Source organism: Salvelinus alpinus, chromosome 14 (genome assembly GCF_045679555.1).
Source record: "Salvelinus alpinus chromosome 14, SLU_Salpinus.1, whole genome shotgun sequence".
Classification (NCBI taxonomy): Eukaryota; Metazoa; Chordata; class Actinopteri; order Salmoniformes; family Salmonidae; genus Salvelinus; species Salvelinus alpinus.
The window spans coordinates 14,599,436-14,624,444 of record NC_092099.1 but is presented as its reverse complement, the minus strand read 5'-3'; the positions used below and the strand labels follow the sequence as shown (position 1 = coordinate 14,624,444).

At 44.2% G+C, this 25,009-nt stretch overlaps 1 protein-coding gene across 2 annotated transcripts in view; it reads right to left on the bottom strand.

Moving 5' to 3' along the window:
* The window catches only part of LOC139538479 (E3 ubiquitin-protein ligase ubr3-like), a 44,002-nt gene that overhangs the window by 13,082 nt on the left and 5,911 nt on the right, over positions 1-25,009 (bottom strand). Inside the window, exons 10-30 of one of the 2 annotated variants that reach the window (XM_071340562.1) lie at positions 23,565-23,698; positions 23,363-23,449; positions 23,209-23,274; positions 23,033-23,122; positions 21,352-21,480; positions 21,211-21,263; positions 20,943-21,076; positions 20,719-20,804; positions 20,168-20,309; positions 18,859-18,955; positions 17,005-17,149; positions 16,737-16,841; positions 16,470-16,646; positions 14,967-15,418; positions 13,827-13,915; positions 11,374-11,523; positions 10,335-10,468; positions 6,744-6,854; positions 6,429-6,641; positions 5,996-6,132; positions 2,349-2,434 (exon numbers count right to left, since the gene is read on the bottom strand). In XM_071340562.1, coding sequence (XP_071196663.1) covers positions 2,349-2,434; positions 5,996-6,132; positions 6,429-6,641; positions 6,744-6,854; positions 10,335-10,468; positions 11,374-11,523; positions 13,827-13,915; positions 14,967-15,418; positions 16,470-16,646; positions 16,737-16,841; positions 17,005-17,149; positions 18,859-18,955; positions 20,168-20,309; positions 20,719-20,804; positions 20,943-21,076; positions 21,211-21,263; positions 21,352-21,480; positions 23,033-23,122; positions 23,209-23,274; positions 23,363-23,449; positions 23,565-23,698 — 2,817 coding nt within the window. The remainder of the gene's footprint in view (positions 1-2,348; positions 2,435-5,995; positions 6,133-6,428; positions 6,642-6,743; positions 6,855-10,334; positions 10,469-11,373; positions 11,524-13,826; positions 13,916-14,966; positions 15,419-16,469; positions 16,647-16,736; positions 16,842-17,004; positions 17,150-18,858; positions 18,956-20,167; positions 20,310-20,718; positions 20,805-20,942; positions 21,077-21,210; positions 21,264-21,351; positions 21,481-23,032; positions 23,123-23,208; positions 23,275-23,362; positions 23,450-23,564; positions 23,699-25,009) is intronic. The other variant, XM_071340563.1, reaches the window with a different exon arrangement.

Genomic DNA, 25,009 nt, shown 5'->3' with positions numbered 1-25,009 from the left:
TCCTCTTTACCAAACTGTTTCAGTTCAGCAATATTCTTGGGATGTCTGCTGTGAACTGCTCGAGGTCATGCCACAGCATCTCAATTGGGTTGAGGTCAGGACTCTGACCAGGCCTCTCCAGAAGGTGTATTTTCTTCTGTTGAAGCCATTCTGTTGTTGATTTACTTCTGTGTTTTGGGTCGTTGTCATGTTGCATCACCAAACTTCTTTTGAGCTTCAATTGGGGGACAGATAGCCTAACACTCCCCTGCAAAATGTCTTGATACACTTGGGAATTCATTTTTCCGTCGATGATAGCAAGCTGTCCAGGCCCCGAGGCAGCAAAGCAGCCCCAAACCATGATGCTACCTCCACCATACTTTACAGTTGGGATGAAGTTTTGATGTTGGTGTGCTGTGCCTTTTTTTCTCCACACAGTGTGTTGTGTGTTCCTTCCAAACAACTCAACTGTAGTTTAATCTGTACACAAAATATTTTGCCAGAAGCGCTGTGGAACATCCAGGTGCTCTTTTGCAAACTTCAGACGTGCAGCAATGTTTTTTTGGGACAGCAGTGGCTTCTTCCATGGTGTCCTCCCATGAACACCATTCTTGTTTTGTGTTTTACGTATCGTAGACTCGTCAACAGAGACGTTAGCATGTTCCAGAGATTTCTTTAAGTCTTCAGCTGACACTGTATGATTCTGCTTAACCTCATTGAGCATTCTGCGCTGTGCTCTTGCAGTCATCTTTGCAGGACGGCCACTCCTAGGGAGAGTAGCAACAGTGCTGAACTTTCTCCATTTATAGACAATTTGTCTTACCATGGACTAATGAACATCAAGGCTTTTAGAGACTTTTGTAACCCTTTCCAGCTTTTTGCAAGTCAACAATTCTTAATCTTAGGTCTTCTGAGATTTATTTTGTTCGAGGCATGGTTCACATCGGGTAATGCTTCTTGTGAATAGCAAACTCAAATTTTGTGAGTGTTTTTTTTTAATAGGGAAAGGCAGCTCTAACCAACATCTCCAATCTCATCTCATTGATTGGACTCCAGGTTAGCTGACTCCTGACTCCAATTAGCTTGGAGAAGTCATTAGCCTTGGGGTTCACATACTTTTTCCAACCTACACTGTGAATGTTTAAATGATGTATTTAATATATACAAGAAAAATACAATAATTTGTGTGTTATTAATTTAAGCACACTGTGTTTATTGTTGTGACCTAGATTAAGATCAGATTAAATTTGATGACCAATTTATGCAGAAATCCAAGTAATTCCAAAGGCTTCACATACTTTTTTCTTGGCACTGTAAGTGCCTTGTGGGAAATGGCTTAGGAACTCATTTGGGTTATAGTTGTTATCGCATGTCCCACGTTCCCCTCCATATCCCATTCCCTACGAAGACAAATCACTAATGTATTGCTACTTGCCCGCCAGCGCAGCTACACAAGTTAATGTAGCTCAGAAAATGGCAGTCCTCTAGCGTGAAATGTATTTTGCCCCAATCAAGGATGACAGGCCTCTCATTAGTGCAGCAAGCGGCTAAAATGCATCACCACTAAACAGACTAATTAAAACAGAGCAGGGAAATGGGATGCCCTCATCCACAGGCTCAGTTCTGACTAGGAGAAAGTCATGTTTAACATATTAAAAGGTCAAATTCAAATGACAAAGTACAATAAAGGAGAAACACCTTGGGGATCTAAAAACGAGTCGCCCATCCAAAATCAAACTTTACACGGTCTGCATCTCTTTGAGCACAACTGTGCTTTGTCTTCCCATTGGATACCATTCTCTGAGGCTTTGTCTTTGACATTGTCACAGTGGGCCCAGTCACAGCTCAGGACAACATCACTCAGTCTTCATTCCCAGTCCCCCCAGAGCAGGACGCCCTTGCCACACAATCAACTACAACAGCACTTGATCCATGTCCAGAAAACACAACGGCAACAGCTCACCTGGGATACCAGCTCTCCTTCCCTGCTAATCGACAATCTTTACAAATGGTCCAACGGTTACATCAATCCAATCTCAAGTCTGACACTTCATTACACAAAGGTCGATGAGACAAGGCGTCCCGCCACCCACAAGTCACCGTATTCGTCAGACTAAATACCAATGAACCTCATAAAATAACAAAGTAAACATGCAAATACTTAATGCTCTTTAACAAAATTATTATTATTTTATAAATGCGATGATATGAAACATGGGTCGCCCGGTATTCTTCAGATGTACACAATAGCTACGTGGTCAAGCAGGGGACAACACGCTTCGTATAGCACAGAGTAGATGGATGGACGAGGGTTCACTCATGTTAATCTAGTGGGAAGCAAGGCCAGAAGAATGGTGTGGTGTACTCACTGAGACAGGAGCGCTTGGCTGCACCACTGGCTCCTCCAGAACACAGGTTACCTCCACGGTGCACCAGCTCCAGCTCCAGGTTTGTCCTGAGGAAACACAACCATTACTAAGCATACTGTCAACTGGTAGGGCTTAGAGGGACAAGAGGAAGATTAAGGCATTTTCACAGCCATTGTTAGCTCAGGCAGTCTGACTGAGTTTCCCCCCCATTCAGAAACAGGACAACCAAAAAAAAGTGGATTATTAACATTTCTTCTTGTTGTCTACCGGCTATGGCAGTAGCCACTGAGCAGACCGATTAATCAGTTGACCGATTAATAAGTTTACCGATTTTAGCGGCTGATATTAGCCTTTCACATAAATATTTGTATTGGGTTTTTATCCCACACATAAAGCGCCGACATTATACACATATAATAAACAAGTCTGCTAATTTTATGTCATAATTTAAAAAAATGGTAATGATGCCTGAAGAGGAAACATCATTCAGCCCTAGGCTAGGTCACAACGTGATAGATAGTAGGCATGGTGGTTTGACGGAGAGTAACCAGCCACATCCACCGTATTTATTATTTCTACTTTACATGTTCTTCCACTGCAAATTTACCATTCCAGTGTTTTACTTGCTATATTGCATTTACCTCACCACCATGGCCTTTTTTTGCCTTTACCTCCCTTATCTTACCTAATTTGCTCACATTGTATATAGACTTATTTTTCTACTGTATTATTGCCTGTTTGTTTTACTCCATGTGTAACTCTGTGCTGTTGTATGTGTCGAACTGCTTTGCTTTATCTTGACCATGTCGCAATTGTAAATGAGAACTTGTTCTCAACTGCCTACCTGGTTAAATAAAAAATAAAAAAATATTTTTAAATAAGTAAATAAACAAGAATACACTTCACCAAGCAAGCAGCCTTGCCCTCACCACATTCTCACTTAGTTAACATTAGCTGGCTAGGTAGCCAGCAAGGTATGCTTAGCCAGCTAGCAATCTGTGCTACTTTAGTGCGAACACTGGACTGGCGCCCAAGTGAATACTCGTCCATGACACAAAAATAACACCGTTATAGTGTCTGGACCTATTATGTTATCTAATAGGCTTAGTTCGTTTTGCGAAATATGCAATCTGCAAAAAGCAAGACCGTTGTCACAGATTTATCATTCAGTTCATGTGGTTGCATTCATAATGAGATAAGTAGCTAAGGTTAGTTAGCGAACTAAATTAAAACGTGTGACCAAAACCAGTGCGGCAAGAATTTGCCTGCATAAAAGTAATCAGCGCAAGCCATTTGCAGTTGAAATGTATAGCCAGTACATTTTCTATTTAATAACAGTGTAAGGTACATATGGTTTCTATAACAAAACATTGTTGTAATGTAAACTTGTGTTTGTCAAAAGTTGCCATTTACGTGTTTGTTTACATGACCTGTGACTGTTGTAAACACTGTAGTAAATCAACTCAAGACAAATGCTGAAGCTGACACCTAGTGGTAACATTACAAACAGCATGTTACTGCATTTCAACGCTTATTTGTGAACAGTGCAGTTTCAGATTTACTTGACAGTTTAATTCAACCAGCCACCCTTTGTGGTGGTTTAGCACAAACACTTTTGCATACTTCTTATCCACTGCCATAGACATCTTTAAGTTCTACCTAAGAAAGTAAACTAAAGAAGGTATAATTTACTGCCATATTTATACAGGATATAGTTGCTTTTTGGTGGATATCCTGTAATCCACAAATAAAATGTTCTTAAATAACATTAATTTTAATATTGTGTTAAGAAATCATAATTTACAGAATACGTTGATCCTTTTGAGCACAATGTGTTAAAAAAAAAAGATATTGGCAGATATATCTGACTTTTGCCTCCATAAAAATCAGTATCAGACCGAAAAATCCCATATCGGTTGGGCTCTATTAGCAACCTAAGACAGTAGGGCTAGTGGGCAAACCTAAACGCATCCCCTAGCAGAATTATCCTCAATATATGCGTGACTGGCTTTTCCCCCTTTTTATAAAAACCCATCAGATTTATAAGATGTAGCAGACATTTGTTGTTTTTGTTTTGGACCAGCTATTCCGTATCAACAAATTACAGAACTTCAATGGTTCCGGGTTTGCACAAGCTAGGCTGTTAGCATAAAAGCTGTTTCATACACAGTTTCCGTGTATAATCCCAGTTTGTGGATTCCCAATGCATATCCAAACATTTAATATAAACATTTTGCCACCAAATAATTAAATAAAAGCCGTAACAGAATAAATTGATATTAAAAGCAGATACAGTAGGTGTTGCTAAAATTAGACTGAACTGGAGTTGTTTTGATCCTGCCACTGGCCGTTTCCTCCCAAAGGCTGGGAAGGTGGGGGCAAATCCTTGGGCTCCCAGTATGAAAAAGCAATTTCACATAGATAATGCAGCTGCATCAAGCTCCATCTGTCTGCTACTGATAAGAGCGGCCCTGTGACAGAGGAATTGTCCATTCCTCAGGCAATTTGCGCTGTTCACTGAACTTGTAAAAGCCAACAGGAACCCAGACACAGGAAGCAGGGATTTCTTTCTGCCGGGCACAGGGTGAGGAACCGGTTGAGTGGACCGTGTCATGGGGAGGGGGAGAGGTCGGGGAGGGACCAAGGCCTTCCCACAACACTCTGGTGAAAGAATAGAATGACGGTTGCATTCTCTACTCCCTGTAACGCATGATCAATTTCAGGTTATGATAAAAGCACTGCAGAGCGCCTGCTACCTCCAGATTTTACAGAGGAGTGTGTTGTTCAAGGAAGGACAATTTGGGCTCTAACACACGGCGCAACAAAACTGTGAATAAGCACTCAGGAGAAAAAGAGCTCTTCAAATCAGTCAAAGGGAGGCAGAGTGATAAATCCATACAGTCAGAGGTAATAAAAGACTAGGCAAAGGATGGTGGAACCAACCAGAGTCAATACCATTTTACTGCAGCCGTAACTGACAAAGCTGCTTAGAAGCAGCACTTCCAGCCCCACACTGCAGTACAATCAGAGGTATGAATAAAGGCAATCAAGAAAACCTTCACAGGTTCCAAGCAACTTCATTTTTGTCTTCTTCAAAATACTCTATATATCCGGTGCAGGTACAAAGACAAAAATTCAATACGCTTCGACTGTACACCAAAGTTATTGTACAAAAGCCTTTTCAAGCAGCCCTTCTCAAATCGAAGAAACGCACTCAATGGAAAAAAACAACAAAACAAAAATACAACTAGGCTAAAGTCAGGAAAGGTTGCAGTTCTCTTTCTGTGCCCAGTTATTGTAGGCTAATGTCAGGCAGGGAGCTGGCTTTAAGAGCACAAAGGAGCAGACAGGACAGGCAGCCGGCGGCCACCAGACAATAGTCAGCGGTGTGCATAATAAGAGCAGTGGAGGAGGACCTCCCTGTCTGACTGGAGCAAGGGTAGGGGGTCACGAGCCACAGGAACACAGTCTCACTGAAAGATAGCTTGCAGTGACCAGTCTATCCCACATCTCCAAGGCCTGTCAGCAGGGTGCACTTTCACTTAGTCTAGCTTGAAATTGAGAATTCTCTGTATGACTGTGACAAATGGAGTCTCTAAAATAGTATTATTTTGAAGAGTCTCAGAGCAGACTGCGGTGTCCCTCACCTGGCCACAGAGTACATGAAGAGGAAGTCGTTGTCAGGGGAACCAGGGTTCTTGCCATAGTCCATGTACTTCCTCTGCGTGGTGTTCTTGATGTCCTTGATCACCAACTCCATCTCCTTACTGAGGTTGGACTCCGTCTGAAGGGGAAAGGTTACACAGTAACTTCATAGCATCTCCATTTTGACAACAATGGTAATTTCGACATAAGGGTCACCCACTGGTATGCATTTGCAAATCATTGGTATGGTACGGGAAACAAACCACTGCAGAGGTTTGCCAGGAGATGACCGGTTCAATATGAACGGAGACCAAACGGGGGTAACACTAAAAAAGCTGCAATATCGTTAGTCTCATTTGTCAGCTAGTGATGCGTTAAGATGGAGTGATCAGGGGAACAGACTGGGGTGAAGCTGTATAGACCTCTCTGCCTTACAGTGGTGCTTACTGGGAAAAGTCCCAGCTGCTCTTGCAGGTCCTCCACCTCCTTCACCAGCACGGAGGTCTTGTTGTTGCTGGGCATGTGCCAGCTGACCACCTCGGTGCTCCGGCCCGGGCGGCAGGGCAGCACGCTGTTAGCAAACTGTCTGCACAGCGGGCAGGTGAACTCTCCCTTATCCACAGAGAAGCCCTGCATCACCTGGTCATTCTGTGTAAAAATGCACTTGGGATTATTACAGAGGCAGAGGCAGGGTAGGACTGCCTCATGTCCCTTATGTCAATCCATACTGTCATATTGATACTCTCTTACCCGCAGAGACTCCATGTAGGACTTGTGGCAGTCTATGTGCAGGGTGTGTCCACAGGTCTGCACATATACACCTCCATCCCAGCCTATTGAGACTGACTGCAGACAGGAACTCTGCAAAACAGACAAGAGAACAGCACAAGACAGGTAAGAGTCTATTCCCTTTGAGGTTCCATAACGGTAGAAATGAAATATATAGACTCAGCAAAGAAAATAACGTCTCTTTTTCCAGGACCCTGTCTTTCAAAGATAATTCGTAAAAATCAAAATAACTTCAGATCTTCACTGTAAAAGGGTTTAAACACGGTTTCCCATGCTTGTTCAATGAACCATAAACAATTACTGAACATGCACCTGTGGAACGGTCATTAATACACTAACAGCTTACAGACGGTAGGCAATTAAGGTCACAGTTATGAAAACTTAGGACACTAAAGAATCCTTTCTACTGACTCTACTGAAAAACACCAAAAGAAAGATGCCCAGGGTCTCTGCTCACCTGCGTGAACGTGCATTAGGCATGCTGCAAGGAGGCATGAGGACTGCAGATGTGACCAGGGCAATAAATTGCAATGTCCGTACTGTGAGACGCCTAAGACAGCTGATTGTCCTCGCAGTGGCAGACCACGTGTAACAACACCTGCACAGGATTGGTACATCCGAACATCACACCTGCGGGACAGGACGGCAACAACAACTGCCTGAGTTACACCAGGAACGCACAATCCCTCCATCAGTGCTCAGGCTGTCCGCAATAGGCTGAGAGAGGCCGGACTGAGGGCTTGTAGGCCTGTTGTAAGGCAGTTCCTCACCAGACATCACCGGCAACAACATCGCCTATGGGCACAAACCCAATGTCGCTGGACGAGACAGGACTGGCAAAAAAAAAGTACTCTTCGCTGACGAGTCGCGGTTTTGTCTCACCAGGAGTGACGGTCGGATTCGCGTTTATCGTCGAAGGAATGAGCGTTACACCGAGGCCTGTACTCTGGAGCGGGATCGATTTGGAGGTGGAGGGTCCGTCATGGTCTGGGGCGGTGTGTCACAGCATCATCGGACTGAGCTTGTTGTCATTGCAGGCAATCTTAACGCTGTGCGTTACAGGGAAGACATCCTCCTCCCTCATGTGGTACCCTTCCTGCAGGCTCATCCTGACATGACCCTCCAGCATGACAATGCCACCAGCTATACTGCTCGTTCTGTGGGTGATTCACTGCAAGACAGGAATGTCAGTGTTCTGCCATGGCCAGCTAATAGCCCGGATCTCAATCCCATTGAGCATGTCTGGGACCTGTTGGATCGGAGGGTGAGGGCTAGGGCCATTCCCCCCCAGAAATGTCCGGGAACTTGCAGGTACCTTGGTGGAAGATGGGGGTAACATCTCACAGCAAGAACTGGCAAATCTGGTGCAGTCCATGAGGAGGAGATGCACTGCAGTACTTAATGCAGCTGGTGGCCACACCAGATACTGACTGTTACTTTTGACAGGGACATATTATTCCATTTGTTAGTCACATGTCTGTGGAACTTGTTCAGTTTATGTCTCAAATGTATAAATATTTGTATGAACATAAGATTCAACATGTTAAATTTGCTGAAAATAAACGCAGTTGACAGTGAGATGACGTTTCTTTTTTTGCTGAGTTTACAATAGATTCATTTAACTACATTTCTAATGAATTACAAGGCTCTAGACTAACTTTTTTCCACTTTTTCAGTTGATGGCACCTGCACATGATTTGGTCACACCAATTTCTTCTGACCTGTGTCCCATAATGTAACTGCATTTTATACAGAACCAGGTTAAAAACGACTAGCCATATTTTAAATTAGCATGCATTTGCAGGGCTTGACATTCAGGTAATTTTGCCAGTGGCACACCGGGCCAGTGCTAAAGCTACTGGCCCGAATGCAAAGAACACTGGGCCCGGGAAAGCAGATGATGCGTTCATCATTTAAATGTTCTGTTTAATTTGCGGGCTGAGCAAGTAGCCTATAATGACCCACCCTCCATACACAAATAATTACATTTTAACTTGACAATATATTTACATTGATTGTTTGCAGGAGGAAAACAAGTCCATAATGCTGAAACCACATCCATAGACTACTTTTGAGGTAAAAAAAACTAAACTAACAAATAAAAAGTCAATTGAGCGACGAGCAAGAGACCGTTTGACGGGCTGTGTTTTTGTACTGTCAATATAGGCTACATGTGATGGTAGAGTTAGCAAAACAAATGCCCCGCGATTGATACAAATTGTGACAGTCTGCCAGGTAGGCCTACTTTGCAACCAACTTTTTATTGGGAAGATTTGTTAGGAAAGCCTTTCGAAATGTTAATTAAAAAACAGAGCATGATGACAATTACGCATCGCAAAGACTTCAGACCAAACTTTTTGAATGGTCTGCATACCCATTGTTGTTTGAATAAATCTTGATCGTTTTTTGTAAAGCCAATTGTGAACCAAAAACTAATGTGACCAGCAAAAAAAATATATTAAAAGAAAATGACTGGCACCCAACCAACCAATTCAAATTAGGTGTCGCACTGCCAAAACAAAAGGGTTGCAAATGCAAGTGGCAGTTTTAAAACCTGAATTTACATTTCTATGTGCCAGTAAGGCAGTAACATTCTCTGGAGAAAGAACAAAAGAATAGCAGTGCAGCTAAAACTGAAAGACAGTGGCAGTGTTTCTTAGTCCCAGACTAACTGCCTCAGTGCTCCCAGTCAGAGAGAGGGGGAAATAAAAAGGTGGAGGAGAAGGTCTGTCGGGAGGTCTAAATCCTCCATGCCTCATTATCTCCGCTCTCATGCTGCTGGAGTTACTGACAGACTAGACGATTAAGCGCAACTCCGTGATTTACGAATGATTTGAGTGGCGACTGGAGCTCGGTCATGACATAAAATGAAGTTTCAGTAAAAAAAACAAATGATTCCAGCACACAAATATCCCGCAGTAGTAGCCGCTCGACTCCGTCTAGTTGAGTTGGCTACTGACTGACAGGCACACTTCGCCGGGGGCTGGGACTAGGCTGTTGAATCACCGGAAACCCACTCAGGCAGAAATGGTTCAACATCTATGATGGGAATCCTCATGTGCATGAGAGACTTATGCTGCGCCACTCGCCTCCCGAGTGGCGCAGCAGTCTAAGGCACTGTGTTGCAGCCGGCCGCGCTCTAGCGACTCCTTGTTGCAGCCGGGCGCAATGCATGCCGACTTCAGTCACCAGCTGTACGGTGTTTCCTCCGACACATTGGTGCGGCTGGCTTCCGGGTTAAGCGAGCAGTGTCAAGAAGCAGTGCGGCTTGGATGGGTCGTGTTTCGCAGGACGCATGGCTCTCGACCTTTGCCTCCCCCGAGTCCCTACAGGAGTTGCAGCGATGGGACAAGACTAACTACCAATTGGATACCACAACAATTGGGAAGGAAAAGGGGGAAAAAGTACACAATAAAATGTAAAAAAACAAACAGGAATGTTTACCTGTGTGTTACAGTGAGCCTTTTACTTGATAGATCAAAACCAAAGACATGAGATAAACAGTATATAAAATGTGTGCAAAGTAACCAAGTGAGTGAGTCAGACACCTACATCTTTGAAGAAGCTCTGCATCAGAGCGAGCCTGACGTCGTGAGCAGCCCCGCACGTGTCCGCTGGGTAGATGCGCTCGTCGTCAGTGGTTGGCAGTTTCTTCGCCTCGTCGCTCTTGCATCGGTGTCCCAGCACTGAAATAGTCAGAGCACGGGGGCTCGTAGTGAGTGATAATGTATTACTATGCATAAGGAGCTCTCAGATTCCCATTTATAAGTCTGCATAACATTTACATAGAACAATCAAGGGCAGCGGTTGCGTGGAAAACATCTCACGTTTAAGGAATGCCTGTAGTCAAAAACAGACGTTTTTCCCCTTTCCAGATCAGGAACAGAGAATAGTGAGTGATAAATCAGTCGATAATGACAGCTAGTCTCCCACACATCCTCTCAGTAATCAGCGGCAGTCTGGAAAAATATCCCGCTTCCAATGATTATGGCTTCCAATCTAAGGACAATACGACCGTGTGCAATAATGATCAGAGAGATAATTAACTTAGCGTTTACATTGTCTTTTGATAGGCATAATATGAAATAGCAGTTGGCAGATCATATAAGGTGTTCTTTTGACCTTGAGGCTGCAAGTGTTCCCAAACCGCAACTAATTACTAATAAAACATGCCGTTTATTTTCATGACAGTGAATGATCCTCCTCTGTCTGGGCAGGATGGCTTCGAAATGAACCCTTAGCGGAGAGAGGCTGTATGAAAACGCAGCCAGGGATCAACGTGAATGATAAATGAGCCAATTAAAACAGCTAAACTACCTATTAAAGTTAGATTTCCAATATGGTGGAGCCAAGCTGCCATGAATAACTGTTTTGGTTTAAATCGGCAAGGGCCGTGCTAAGGGAAGTAGATGTTCTTATCTATGAAATACACTACCTGTTCAAATGACTCCGTATTGCCATTTCATTAGTAGGTGGTTGAAATTGAACTACAAAATCAGGACGGTGGTGAGACAAAAGCAGATTGTGTAGGCCATTAATTTAGTGATGTGAAACAGTGAGGGGGCTACTGGGGGATGTAGTGCAGTAGTACCTGAGGATGCCTGGAGGAGAACGACCAGGCCAGTGGGCCGGTCCTCAGTGGAAGGGCCACTCTGGCCACAGATCACACAGTCATAGAGGACCTCAGACTCCTTTACTTCAGAGGCACCCAGGTCCATGGCTGCTTCAGTGTCCGGGGATTCTAACAGACACACGACAACACAAAAGGGTTACTTTTAGTTCCTAACTTCAACACTTTATTAATACCACATTAAAAAGGCTTCATCATAAATGCTGGAGATATCATCAAGAATAGGTCCCATTTGGAGCTGGATAGCAATTTTGCATTCTAAAAACAGATTTTCTGAGCAATTGACATTAAACGAGGAGACAAACATATTGGAATAAGTGCTTGGAGCTCGGGGAAGATCTTGGCAAGCCATGTGTAAAAAAACTAAAACATTTGGCGGTAACGTGGTGTGAAACTGCTGTCTTTGGGGCCGGGTAAAACAGTTAATAAAACGCCATTCGAGGTGCCAGATAAGCTTGCGTTCCTTCCTAGAAACAATACCACGCTCAATTACTTTGTTCTTTCATAATTCAGAGCAAATCAATGACTAGTTCTATTAGGTTGGACACGGGTCTCAACAGTTCCACTTCAGTGAAATAGCATGTATTTTCTTATACAATTGCATTTTCTCAATTACAAGATGAGAAGGGGTGGTTAAAAGAGGATAAGCATGGACAAAAGCACAGGTAGCGTTCAGACATACTGGTCCACCACTCACTGTACTGTAGTGGAAAGGACCGTGCCTCGCGTCAACACTTTAGCTCTCTGTTTGCTCTGTTCAAGTGATTGGCGTGGCGCTAGAGATTAATTACGGATGTGAATTTCATTTAAAAAAACGTTACGATTTCAATTTGAACAGCAAATATGGCATAGAAATGTCAACCCGTGTTGGAATTGTTTTATTGCGTCAGGTGGACTGATCACGGGAGAGGTCAGTGTGTTCCAAGGGAAATGAAAACAGTTTGCATTAGACGGAACAGCTCAGGCCTCAGGCCATCAGTGCACGCTGAGCTGGAGACAAGGACACTGGTGTTGCAATGGAGGACGACTGCCTGGCTATGCTATTTTTCGCTCCTGAACAACATACGTGTAAAATCTTTGCAGTCAACACTGTAGCATGATTGAGTGAGGATAGTTGTGACAAATTGAATGCTTTCAGATGGCATCCTATGAAGGATGCGGTGGTATTTTTAGCCCTCCAACGGCATAGCCTACAACTGCTCAATCGTAAACAAATCACTGTCCAGTCATTTACATACGAAAATCTAGATCATAAACCTTCCAATTTAGAGCCCATAATAAGTCATGCTACAAAATCCATTTAAAAAGCAGATGCTCGCAACATCTGTTGCCCGAGTCAAACGCATGAAAGCTCAGGAACAATAGGATCATATCTTGAAACGCATGAGCCTCACCGTATTCAAAATGGTCGTCTTTCATGTGGCACACAGCTAGGAGAGAGAACCAAAATGCAACACCGTAAACGGGAATTCAAAAAGGGGATTTTGTCTTTGCGCATAAAAACACAAGACATCATAGTACCCGGATGTCGGTCTTATCTTGGCTTTAGTTTTCCACAAAGCCCATAAACCACTGCGGCCAAGCGCACTGGGAGATTCGTGTTTGAACAGATGCTTTCACCATTGGACCTATTTGCCTTGTCAAAATCCCAGCACAAATATTCATATCCTTTGTGACCTTTGATTCAATCTGTGAAACAAACATAGCTCATGAGAAGCCAATGACCAATCTTTATACTGATGAGATGGACACGCAAGCTAATCCATTCAATAAATGTGGGGCATTGTCAGCAGGGACACCTGCAAAAAGATGGCGAAATTACTACTCAAACAATTGTACGTTTCTTCAAAATCTGTGCAAATAGGCAAACTCCATTTACATTGTTAAACCCTGCCTAAGTGTTCCCTCTGATCACAGAGACCATTATTCATCCACTAACCACGCTGTGGCAGGGTCGTCCCTGGGAGTCCATACCACTATTAGTGCTTTGATCCGCTGTGTACTCGACCAGCACGGCTCCAACCCCAGGGGAGTGCTTTCCTCTCATTGCGCCTAACAAGTGTAGGTAGTCCATGGGAGGGCCGAGGGCTGTGGCCAGTGTCACCTTGCCACAGTGGGGAGGGAGGAAAAAGCTAAGCTTTCTTTCCTTCAAAGACTATAATGGAACGAGTCCATAAAATGTCCTCAGCATGAGTGGCGTGGAGTCCACTTCAATGTTATAGCAAACCGGGCCCCGTATCCAAGAAGTCCTAGCATATATATTGCACCATCGAATAAATCTGTCAATACATAAGTACAGCTAGAAGCTCGGGAAAGGTTTCTGAGAAGACTGACCCAACTCATAGATGGGGAAACAATAGGAATGCGCTTTGAGAATGAGAAATGCTGCGGGACCAAATGAGTCACTGCCTTACCAACATCCATGGCTGTTTCCATGAAACTCTTCTGTCTGGAGGCAAACTCAGCCAGGAGTTTCTGCTGTCTCTCTCGAGCCCTCTGACGCCTGAACGGAAAACAAAGCTTCAAAAATCACAGAAGACTACTTCCATATAAAAACTGCCATCAATGCAAAAAGTCAGTCATACCATTTCACATAAGTGTCAAAGTGTTGCATAGCTTGGAAATAGTCGGAGACTTGTGGTGACACCACCACACATAAAACAAACCAAAAATCCTACAGAGTTATTCTAATCAAAATGTATACTTAAAATAGAGTGCTGAGGCATGTGGCCCAGGCATCCATTATTTTGATGCAGGAGTAATGCCCATTCTCTTCACTGATTGGGTTAACCCATCGCCATAGCAACAGCTTCCATGTGTAAGTGGAAATGCTTAGTTTTAATAATGCACTGAAAGCCCTTCTTTCAATGGCTAGCCATTAAAATCACCACCACTCACCAACCAGTGCATTACCATTTCCAGACAGTGACTGGTCTGCCCGTTACACAAATGCTTGTTTTTCCTCAGACGCCGTCACAAAGGCATACTAGATCATGTGAGATTGGCTTTGTAGCATTGGACACTGATACATACAAACTAGAATGTAAGAGCCTATTTTGAGCAAGGCTACAGTATGTGACTGGGTGCTGGGCTGTGAAGGTGATTATTTCCCTAATGTGGCTGGCTGTAGATCCTGTGCAGACTTCCAGGGAACAGGGTTGACTGTAAATAGAGACCCTTAATAAGAGGACATAAACAAATGGTGACAGGAGCGTCACAGCTCAGTAATTCCCACTGACAGCTTCAGGGGCACAGACAGCCCGTCTGAGAAATGTGAAGCACCCCCATTCAGCTTCCTCTGCCATTGGCTGGCCCACAGTCGCCCTGGCAACAGCCCGAGAACAAGGCTCTACGCTGATTGATTTTTTTATTTTACAAATTCATACTCTGCAGATGCCCTTTGACCAACTTCAAAAAAAGTTCCTCATTTCAAAAGCTAATAAAGTCCTCACATTGAAACAGTTTAACGTTGATTATTGTATTCATTTTAAGAGACGTAAAATAAAAGTGACACCACATAAGTTTTGCAAACGGAGTGGGAGCCTGTAACAAACCTCTCCTCCTTATCCATGGTCTTCTTGGCAGCGGGGCTGTTCTTCTTGGGAGCAACGGGAGGAAAGACCTTCCCACAGATCTCCTGGATGCTGCGCTTGCTCTGGTGGCTACGCGTGGCCGCCTTGGTGAGGATGCGCTCGATGGCGGTGATGCCATCCCCGTGGATGTGGCGGTTTGGGTTGGCGTCCATGTCCTCCAGCCAGGTGGCCGACAGAGAGTTCTGCTTGGCCGACAGCTTCTGGTGCAGCTTGATGAGCAGGGAGAGCATGCTCTCGTGGATCTCCAGGATCTCGGTGACCAGCTGGGGAGGCGTGCCGGGCGGGACCCAGCGAGTGGAGCTGCTCTTGGGCCGCACCGCCTGGCTAGCCTCTGTGCTGCTGCGGTTGATGATCTCCTGGAACTTCCTCCGGCGCTCCGCCACCAAGCTGAACACCTGCGCCTCCCGCACATTCTACGAATAGCAGAGGCACACGTCAGATCTCTCCTACACACATACATCTGCTTTCCAAACATGCAGCACAAACCATGGCCCTCTCAATAAACACATGCAGATGAGGGAGAGCAAGAGAGACACCCATGTGAACACCTTTCCTTCCAATTCAGCCGGTCCTTGTCGAAACACTGTCTTTCAATGGAGTGTTTATGTGCACGACACAAATGCCTGCTCAAATTACAACGTCACAGAAATCCATTTTGGCATGATGGATCCCGCATCCCTACATTAGAAGGAGGCCACCTTGCAATCAGCAGATGGGCACAGCACACATATCGAAGTCACATTAAATACCCCTAATTCTGTTGACTTTAAGAGAAACCTCAGAGTTCTAGTTCATATTCTGAGAGAAATTCAACCCCCCCCCCCCTTGAACGTGAAAAACATTGGAACAATTGCAATGACTTGCCCTGACAATGGATGGGAGCACTGTTAAATATACATACATCACACAGCCCTGTCGGAGCGCCATCAATCAAGGTGACATGCAGTTAAAAAGCGTTTACCCAGACTCACATTATACACTTAGTTTCAACCCCATCAGAGCACAACACCACACACTCAAAACAACCTAAATATGGCTACAAATCGTAAGACATGAACAAGAGAATAACGTTGTCATGGAGGTTTTACACAACAGTCAGAAGAGAACACACTGCAAGGCCCTGAGGACATCATCCAGGTCTTCCTAGTAAGACCAAAAAAACACTCAAAATGCAAACAGCTACCTCTCTCCAATTCCCTGTCAGACGCCTGGAATTCTGTGGAGCAGAAGTACGGCAAAAACAACATTACGTAAGTGCTTTTAACACATATGACCCTGGCAAAGTGCAACCTCTCCACATCAAAAGATATAACAGGCAACATAATACAAAAATACCCAGTATACCGAGCATACTGAAGGAACATTATACCTCATCTGCCCAGAGGTAAACAATTCTGAGCACAGTAGCATGAATACATGAGTCGAGGCAGTACCACCCAGTGTGCAGGCAGGGTGTTAACTGACCTGGCCGAAGTTGGATGCCTCTGCGCTGGTGCTGGCAGGGGGCTCCCTCTCCCTCTTCACCTCGGGGGCAGTCTCAGGCACCCTCACCCTCACGTAGTTGATGACATGGTGCAGGTTGGACAAGAGGTTGGTGCCTGGGAACCAGCTGTCATGGCAGTGCTCCTCAATGCAAGGCTCCTAGTCACAGAACATGAGAAAGGGGGTTAATGTGAAGAGCACATAGGAAGAAACTAACGAACGTTGTCTTTGAGTGGCTGAAGGTCTAACCTCATCCTCCTTGTCCTCTTCAACCTGGTTGTCCAAGCCCAGCTCAATCAGGTAGAGCACCATGCACAGAACGTGCTCAGACATGTTGGAGTGATCCAGCCAGATCTAAAACAAAACATTTCATTATAGTTCTGCCAAATTCAACCATAGGGCAAATCTCACCATCAGCTTTTATCAAAGACAATGAAATTCCTATTGCACAGGTGTTTCTTTCAGGGACAAATGAAGCGATGAATAATATGAGTGAAGACGGGTTTGGAAGGGTCACCTTGTAAAGCAGTGTGAAGATGACAATGTGCAGTGTCTTGCAGTGTAACAGCCTGTCCAGGCCTTTGTAACACGGGTGCAGAGGAGTCCGCTCTTTGTACGGTGGCCATGGATTCCCTGTCGTGTGCATCCCGGACTGTTTCAAGCTGGGTACAAACACAAATCAGGTCAATTCCAAGCAATAATCAATAGAGCTCAATCCAACATCACAAACGCATAGGTAATAATGTAACATTAAATAATCTCCTGAGGAATTTACCACACGGAAACTTCCAGTCTACGCAAAAGAACAGCCGATCGGCTGAAATGACTCAAGCTATAAGCGATGACAGGATCGTGGTTATATAACAACGTGGCCTGGTTGACAGGCAATCCATCATATTCCAACAATGTGAACGAGTAACATAAGCCTTCTGTCACAGACTTGAGGTGGGGAAATAGCAGCTTCAACATGCTTCAAGGGGGAAATATGATCATCTGGTGTCATGACAGGGTTACTACGGGCCGTACTAGAACGTCTTTTTCAACATGTGATGACGTGATGATCTAAAAATAGCAAAAATAAATGGAAATCATTCTTATTTCTTGTTCAACATGGATTGAATAGCTTGGATTTCTAAAATTGCCTTTGTTCAATATAGCCTACATTTGTTATTGAAGAAATCATAGAGCAAGAAAAACATTTTATCCATTACCCATGTAATCTTTCCTTGCCCTTAAACTGCTAATTCAAATTAAGAAGGGCTGCCAGGAGAGGACACTTCAGTATATTTAGTCACTTCACATCTTAAAGAGATCTTCAGGAAATGAACCTAACACCATCTCATTTGTCTTCAGAGACGTCCAACCTAAAATCTCACAAGGAAGGATTCTCAAGACTATTACAGTTCGCAGTTAAAATATTGGAACCAACCCCGCCCTCTTCACCACTTTGGCCTAACCCCTCTTCAAGGACAGGTGGGAACAGTGAGCCAGTAAGTAAAATTTTTCCATCTACAGAATATTGCCAGATTTCGACCTACGCCATCACATCCTGCAGCTGAGCGACTCATCCGTGACTTTATTTCAACACGTCTGGACTACTGTAACACCCTTTTTGTTGGCGCATCCATCAAGTGCCTAAACAGGCTACAATGTCCAGAAATGTGCTGCACATGTCCTCAACCACATTACTCCAGTGCTGTTCAACCTCCACTAGCTCCCCACATGCTCACGCGTCAACTACAAAATCCTGGTTCACATCTACCAAGCTATCCACAACTCTGGACCCAAGTACCTGTCCGACCTCATTCTACTCTCCTGCCCTACACGCACCCTTCACTCCTCCTGGTCCGTCTCCCTTCAGCAGCCCTCTAACAGACTAAAAACTATGGGTGACAGGGCTTTCAGTTGCGCGACTCCGCGGCTCTGGAACATTCTTCCAGACACTATTAGGGCTGCAGTGTCGGTCCTTCTTTTTAAAAAAGGCACAGCTCAAGACCGTGCTGTTCAGAAAAGCTTTCAAGAACCTCTGCTAATTCTGTTCTCATGTCCTCCGGATCTGATGACAGCTTTGATTGTTATTAGTATTTTTAATTTTAATATTGCATCTTGGGTCTGAGAAAAGCACTTTACAAATTAAATTATTATTATTATGCAGGGCATGGCACCCACCCTCTCGGTTTCAAACATGACCATCCCAACTGTAGAACTGAACGAACCAGAACTACATAACAAGACATACTGAATGTACTGTTAAAATAACTATGTACTCATACATAGTCATTCAAAACCTGAAAATTATTTCACACATTCTTTTTGTAAAATAAACCATTCATTTCTTGCTGGAGAAGATGAGCTTAGTGACTTAACTTACAATGCTGAGTATCGGTCCATTGCTGACTGGACATCACGACGATAGACTGTTCTGAGAATAACCATGATGGGGTCAAACTCCTTCTCCCACACCTCCGCTGGAAAACAGAAAGATCAATCCTTGAGGAACGGCTGCTAAAAAGTCACATTGCCATACAATTATATTTTTTTCTCTTCTCATGGGGCCTCAGAAAGTGGAGTTAGCCTGCCCCCAAGTGGAATGTGCAACGACAGGGAATGTGGAATTGCAATGACAATCTGACACCTCCAATGACACAAACCTAATGTGGTTCTGGCTGTTACCATCTACCCATAAACCTTTCCAATGTCTCTATGCACCCCCCGTCCCACACAACATCACTCTTTTGTATGGGACGTTAAACGAGTGTCCTGACACGGTGGTCACCAAAGATCCCATGGCACTTATCGTAATAGTAGGGGTGTTAACCCCGGTGTCCTGGCTAAATTCCCAATCTGGCCCTCATAACATCATGTCCACCTAATCATCCCCAGCTCCAATTGGCTCATTCATCCCCCTGTAACTATTCCCCAGGTCGTTGCTGTAAATGAGAATAGGTTGACTGAGAACACACCTGGTAAAATAAGGGTTAATAAAACCACCAACAAAACAATCATATCAGCACAGAATGGTCTCAAAACATTATACAGACTATATCAGGTCTCCATCACAAAAAAACATTTAGACTGGAAATTGGGCCAATTTCAAGTTAAAACAAAATCACAAGGCTGACATTAGGATAGGACACCTAATGAGCCAAATCCTGATCTGATATTAAAAAAAAGGCACAATACTTTATAACAGCCATGGACTTAAAAATGCACTTCTCAGCAGCTGAGGCATTGCCCTATATTAGGTAATAGGGGAGACAAACAGGTAGTGATGTAACTGCCTGAAGGGCATTACAATTTCAAACGTATACAGGACAATAACTAAGTCTTCAAGAGGGACCTCGTCTTGATTGAGACTTGTGAATTGTGCAAGTTCCTAGGCTTCTGCATGGGTAGAACTAGAGTCAATTGTGGTGCATGAGTGCCCTCTCAAGGTAGACTGGTGAAAAAGCACCAGTGATTATGTTGAATAAAAACAATATGCTTGGTGTTGATCCAACAAAGCTTTCGGACAGCATCTATTTATTAGTCACACACCGTAGCAAAAACTTTTGCACCGTTGTAAAATGTTTTGAAGTGAAAACTAGTTTCTATTGCACAAATCCAGATCCCTCCCAGTTTAGTTCCGTTCTTTACCTAGTGAACACATCCCAAGCCAGGAACTAGAATAGACAACTTACCTTTAGGAGTGTACATGCCCTGCTGCATGGAACCCCCTAGTTCAAACACGGGGGCTTTGAAGTCAGCCACGGCAGACAGCATCTCCTCAAAGCTGCAACTTCCCGGCACAATCCCACTCTTGGGGTTGGGATTCTCAGGAATCTGAATATTCACTTCAGGAAAGTATGTACCCGGGCAAATGTGCAGCATAATAAAAGATAAACCCAAGTGAAAATGGCAAGACTGATGCGTGTTACATGATGCAATTTTACATTGATTAAACTAGTCACAATCAAAGTCATATGTACCAACAGGGGGAGGTCTGATGAAAACAACGTGTTTTGGTGGGTTTTCCATTTTGTAGAACAGGGACAACTCAATTACACATGTTAACAAGAAAATAAAAAACTAGCTCTTCAGAAAAAGTTACTGACAACAGAAAATCTGGAGACCAAATATCCAGCTACCAACAACTCATTATGAGAATTAAAGTGAGAACATACTGACCACGGGTAAGGACGTTCAATTAATTATACTGTGAATTGTGAGGCTGATAAAACAGTGAGGATACGAGGTCCAACAGTGAACTGTGAGTACGGTCATTCATGCACAGTTGGGAGACCATCTCGGCTCTGAGAATCTCATCATCTGCCATGCCTATCGATGAAAGGGAGAAATATTCAGTACAAATGTATAAAAATCGATGGATAACGCTAATATAGTCAAGATGATATGCAAACATTCCAATTGTTGTTCAGGTAGAATTTCCTTCTCCCTTGTTGCATCTGCACTTACCCAAGTGGATGCGAAGACTGGACAAGATGACGAGAAACGTCAAGGCTCCCTCCAGCATTGGCCTCTCCTGCTCACCGTCAAGTACAGTATTCTGGTGTACAGAGGCCATGGTCAACAGGTCCACCACTTTGAATCTGGATATGAAATACATGTTACTGCCAGTAAAACCTCCGGGCTACTCATCATCTAGTTACTCAAAATGGGATTATTCAACAGGTGATGATAAACAAGGTCAATGAAGGACTTTTCCCAAAAGGGTCCACCGTACCTCTCGAACACTGAAGAGATGAAGTAGTCTGGATCTAGCCTTGAGGCACACACCTGTCGAAAGATTGGGAAGAACAATTATTGAATGTTGTTTAGGACCTAACAATCCTAAATGTTGTAATCACCTTGAAGTAGTATATACCTGGAGCAGAAAGATGTCTGGATCGATCATAGAGTTGCAGAAGTGAGACTGCACGTAGGTCATAGCCTGTCCTTTGATCTGCAGACCATTTCTGACCCACATGTTACTGTGGATCTCCGACAGGCTTGCCTACAAGAAAACACAAGGGACATTAACATAAACTGCTTTGCACCTACTGTATACATTCCACTGAACAAATATTAAGGAACCTCCAGAGTACACAGTCACACAGGAACCCCTTAAACAGTCAGTCGACGACTCCTACTCATGTACAGCGCATTCGGAAAGTATTCAGACCCCTAGACTTTTTCCACATTGTTACGTTACAGCCTTATTCTAAAATTGATTAAATAGTTTGTCCTCATCTACACACAATACCCCATAATGACAGTAAAAACATGTAAAGAATTAAAAATAAAAATAAAATTTCCTTAAGTATTCAGACCCGTTACTCTTCGTTGAAGCACCTTCGGCAGCGATTACAGCCTCGAGTCTTGGGTATGACGCTAAAAGCTTGGCACACCTGTATTTGAGGAGTATCTCCCATTCTTCTTGAGAGGATCTGCAGAGATCTGTCAGGTTGGATGCGGAGCGTCGCTGCACAGCATTTTCAGGTCTCTCCAGATATGTTTGATCAGGTTCAAATCCGGGCTCTGGCTGGGCCACTCAAGGACATTCAGAGACTTGTCCCGCAGCCACTTCTGCATTGTCTTGGCTGTGTGCTTAGGGTCATTGTCCTGTTGGAAGGTGAACCTTCGCCCCAGTCTGAGGACCTGAGTGCTCTGGAGCAGGTTTTCATCAAGGATCTCTCTGTGCTTTGCTCCCTTCATCTATGCCTCGATCTTGACTAGTCTCCCAGTCCCTGAGGAGTGGCTTCCGTCTGGACACTACCATAAAGGCCTGATTGGTGGAGTGCTACAGAGATTGTTATCCCTCTGGAAGTGTCTCCCATCTCCACAAAGGAACCCTGGACCTCTGTCAGAATGACCATCGGGTTCTTGGTCACTTCCCTGACCAAGGCCTTTCTCCAACAATTGCTCAGTTTGGCTGTGAGGCCAGCTCTAGGAAGAGTCTTGGTGGTTTCAAACGTTTTCCATTTAAGAATGATGGAGGCCACTGTGTTCTTGGGGACCTTCAATGCTGCAGACATTTTTTGGTACCCTTCCCAAGATCTGTGACTCGACACAATCTTGTCTCAGAACTCGACTGACAATTCCTTCGATCTCAAGGCTTGGTTTTTGCTCTGACATGCACTGTCAACTGTGGGACCTTGTATAGACAGGTGTGTGCCTTTCTAAATCATGTCCAATCAATTGAATTTACCATAGGTGGACTCCAATCAAGTAGTAGCAACATCAAGGGTGATCAATGGAAACAGGATTCACCTGAGCTTAATTTCAAGCGGCATAGCAAAGGGTCTGAATACTTATGCAAATAAGGTATGTTCATTTTTTACACATTTGCTAAAAAAAATAATCTAAAAACCTGTTCTCAGGTCTGAATATTTTCCGAATGCACTCTATGTGTGTAAGAGACTAACAACTGTTTGGGTATACGGGGGAAGTCAGCCTTTCCTTTTTAGACATTGCAGGACCTTATTCACCCACAACTTCTTCTGATATGTGAGGCATTATCAAGGCATTGAAATGGCATGTGTAATGGTCCTTTATTGGTGCAATACCTGAATCTGGAGTGGATGGACCATGATCCTCATGAGCATCTCTTGGTCTGGGAGGAGACTCTCCAGGTCAAGCCCCTGGCACTTCACTGCCTGTGAGACAATAGACACAGTCAACTCACTACAAAGAGGGCTTAAGCGCCAGGAACAGAACTTAAAGTGTTGTAGATCTGCCACACCTTGCTTAGGAACATGGCGTAGTAACGGTGCAGTGGCAGGTGAAACGTCACCTGATTTGGAGCAAGCTACAGAGAAACAGAGACCAGATAAACACTAAAGGAAACGTCGGTCTACAAAATGCTTCCTGACTGTTGTGCATATTTGCAGAGTTACCTCGTCCACAAAGCCAATGGCATCAAACCAGATCTGAAGAGTCTCCAAGCAGTAGCGCACCACCGTCTTGGTGTATTCCTGTGTCTCCTGCGAATAAACAATGATTTGTGGTATAATCATTTTCGGTTTCTGTGCTTAACACCTGAATGTCAAATAGCCGTAACGTGATCTGCATTACATTTAAGAGGGATATTGGACTCACTTTGACTTTGCAGTGTGTGAGGAGACCCCACATTGGTTGTGCGCAGGCCTCCAACTCGGCCGCAAATGCTGCATAGTACGTCTGGGACTCGAACTCCACGTGCTCACTCAACTCCCGCTTATTCAAGTTCATACCTACAGGACCAGGCAAGAGCTTTCAGGGTGAGTCATCACGTAACAGATAGCATTACAGTGGTCTCATTCACAAAGACAACGCAGTGTTAACCCGGGAAAACATATTTGTTGACATCTAGATAAGTCTAAGAATGGGGGGAATCCCATGTACAGTGGGGAGAACAAGTATTTGATACACTGACAATTTTGCAGGTTTTCCTACTTACAAAGCATGTAGAGGTCTGTAATTTTTATCATAGGTACACTTCAACTGTGAGAGAAGGAATCTAAAACAAAAATCCAGAAAATCACATTGTATGATTTTTAATTAATTAATTTGCATTTTATTGCATGACATAAGTATTTGATACATCAGAAAAGCAGAACTGAATATTTGGTACAGAAACCTTAGTTTGCAATTACAGAGATCATACGTTTCCTGTAGTTCTTGACCAGGTTTGCACACACTGCAGCAGGGATTTTGGCCCACTCCTCCATACAGACCTTCTCCAGATCCTTCAGGTTTCGGGGCTGTCGCTGGGCAATACGGACTTTCGGCTCCCTCCAAAGATTTTCTATTGGGTTCAGGTCTGGAGACTGGCTAGGCCACTCCAGGACCTTGAGATGCTTCTTACGGAGCCACTCCTTAGTTGCCCTGGCTGTGTGTTTCGGGTCGTTGTCATGCTGGAAGACCCAGCCACGACCCATCTTCAATGCTCTTACTGAGGGAAGGAGGTTGTTGGTCAAGATCTCGCGATACATGGCCCCATCCATCCTCCCTTCAATACGGTGCAGTCGTCCTGTCCCCTTTGCAGAAAAGCATCCCCAAAGAATGATGTTTCCACCTCCATGCTTCACGGTTGGGATGGTGTTCTTGGGGTTGTACTCATCCTTCTATTCCTCCAAACACGGCGAGTGGAGTTTAGAGCAAAAAGCTCTATTTTTGTCTCATCAGACCACATGACCTTCTCCCATTCCTCCTCTGGATCATCCAGATGGTCATTGGCAAACTTCAGACGGGCCTGGACATGCGCTGGCTTGAGCAGGGGGACCTTGCGTGCGCTGCAGGATTTTAATCCATGACGGCGTAGTGTGTTACTAATGGTTTTCTTTGAGACTGTGGTCCCAGCTCTCTTCAGGTCATTGACCAGGTCCTGCCGTGTAGTTCTGGGCTGATCCCTCACATTCCTCATGATCATTGATGCCCCACGAGGTGAGATCTTGCATGGAGCCCCAGACCGAGGGTGATTGACCGTCATCTTGAACTTCTTCCATTTTCTAATAATTGTGCCAACAGTTGTTGCCTTCTCACCAAGCTGCTTGGCTATTGTC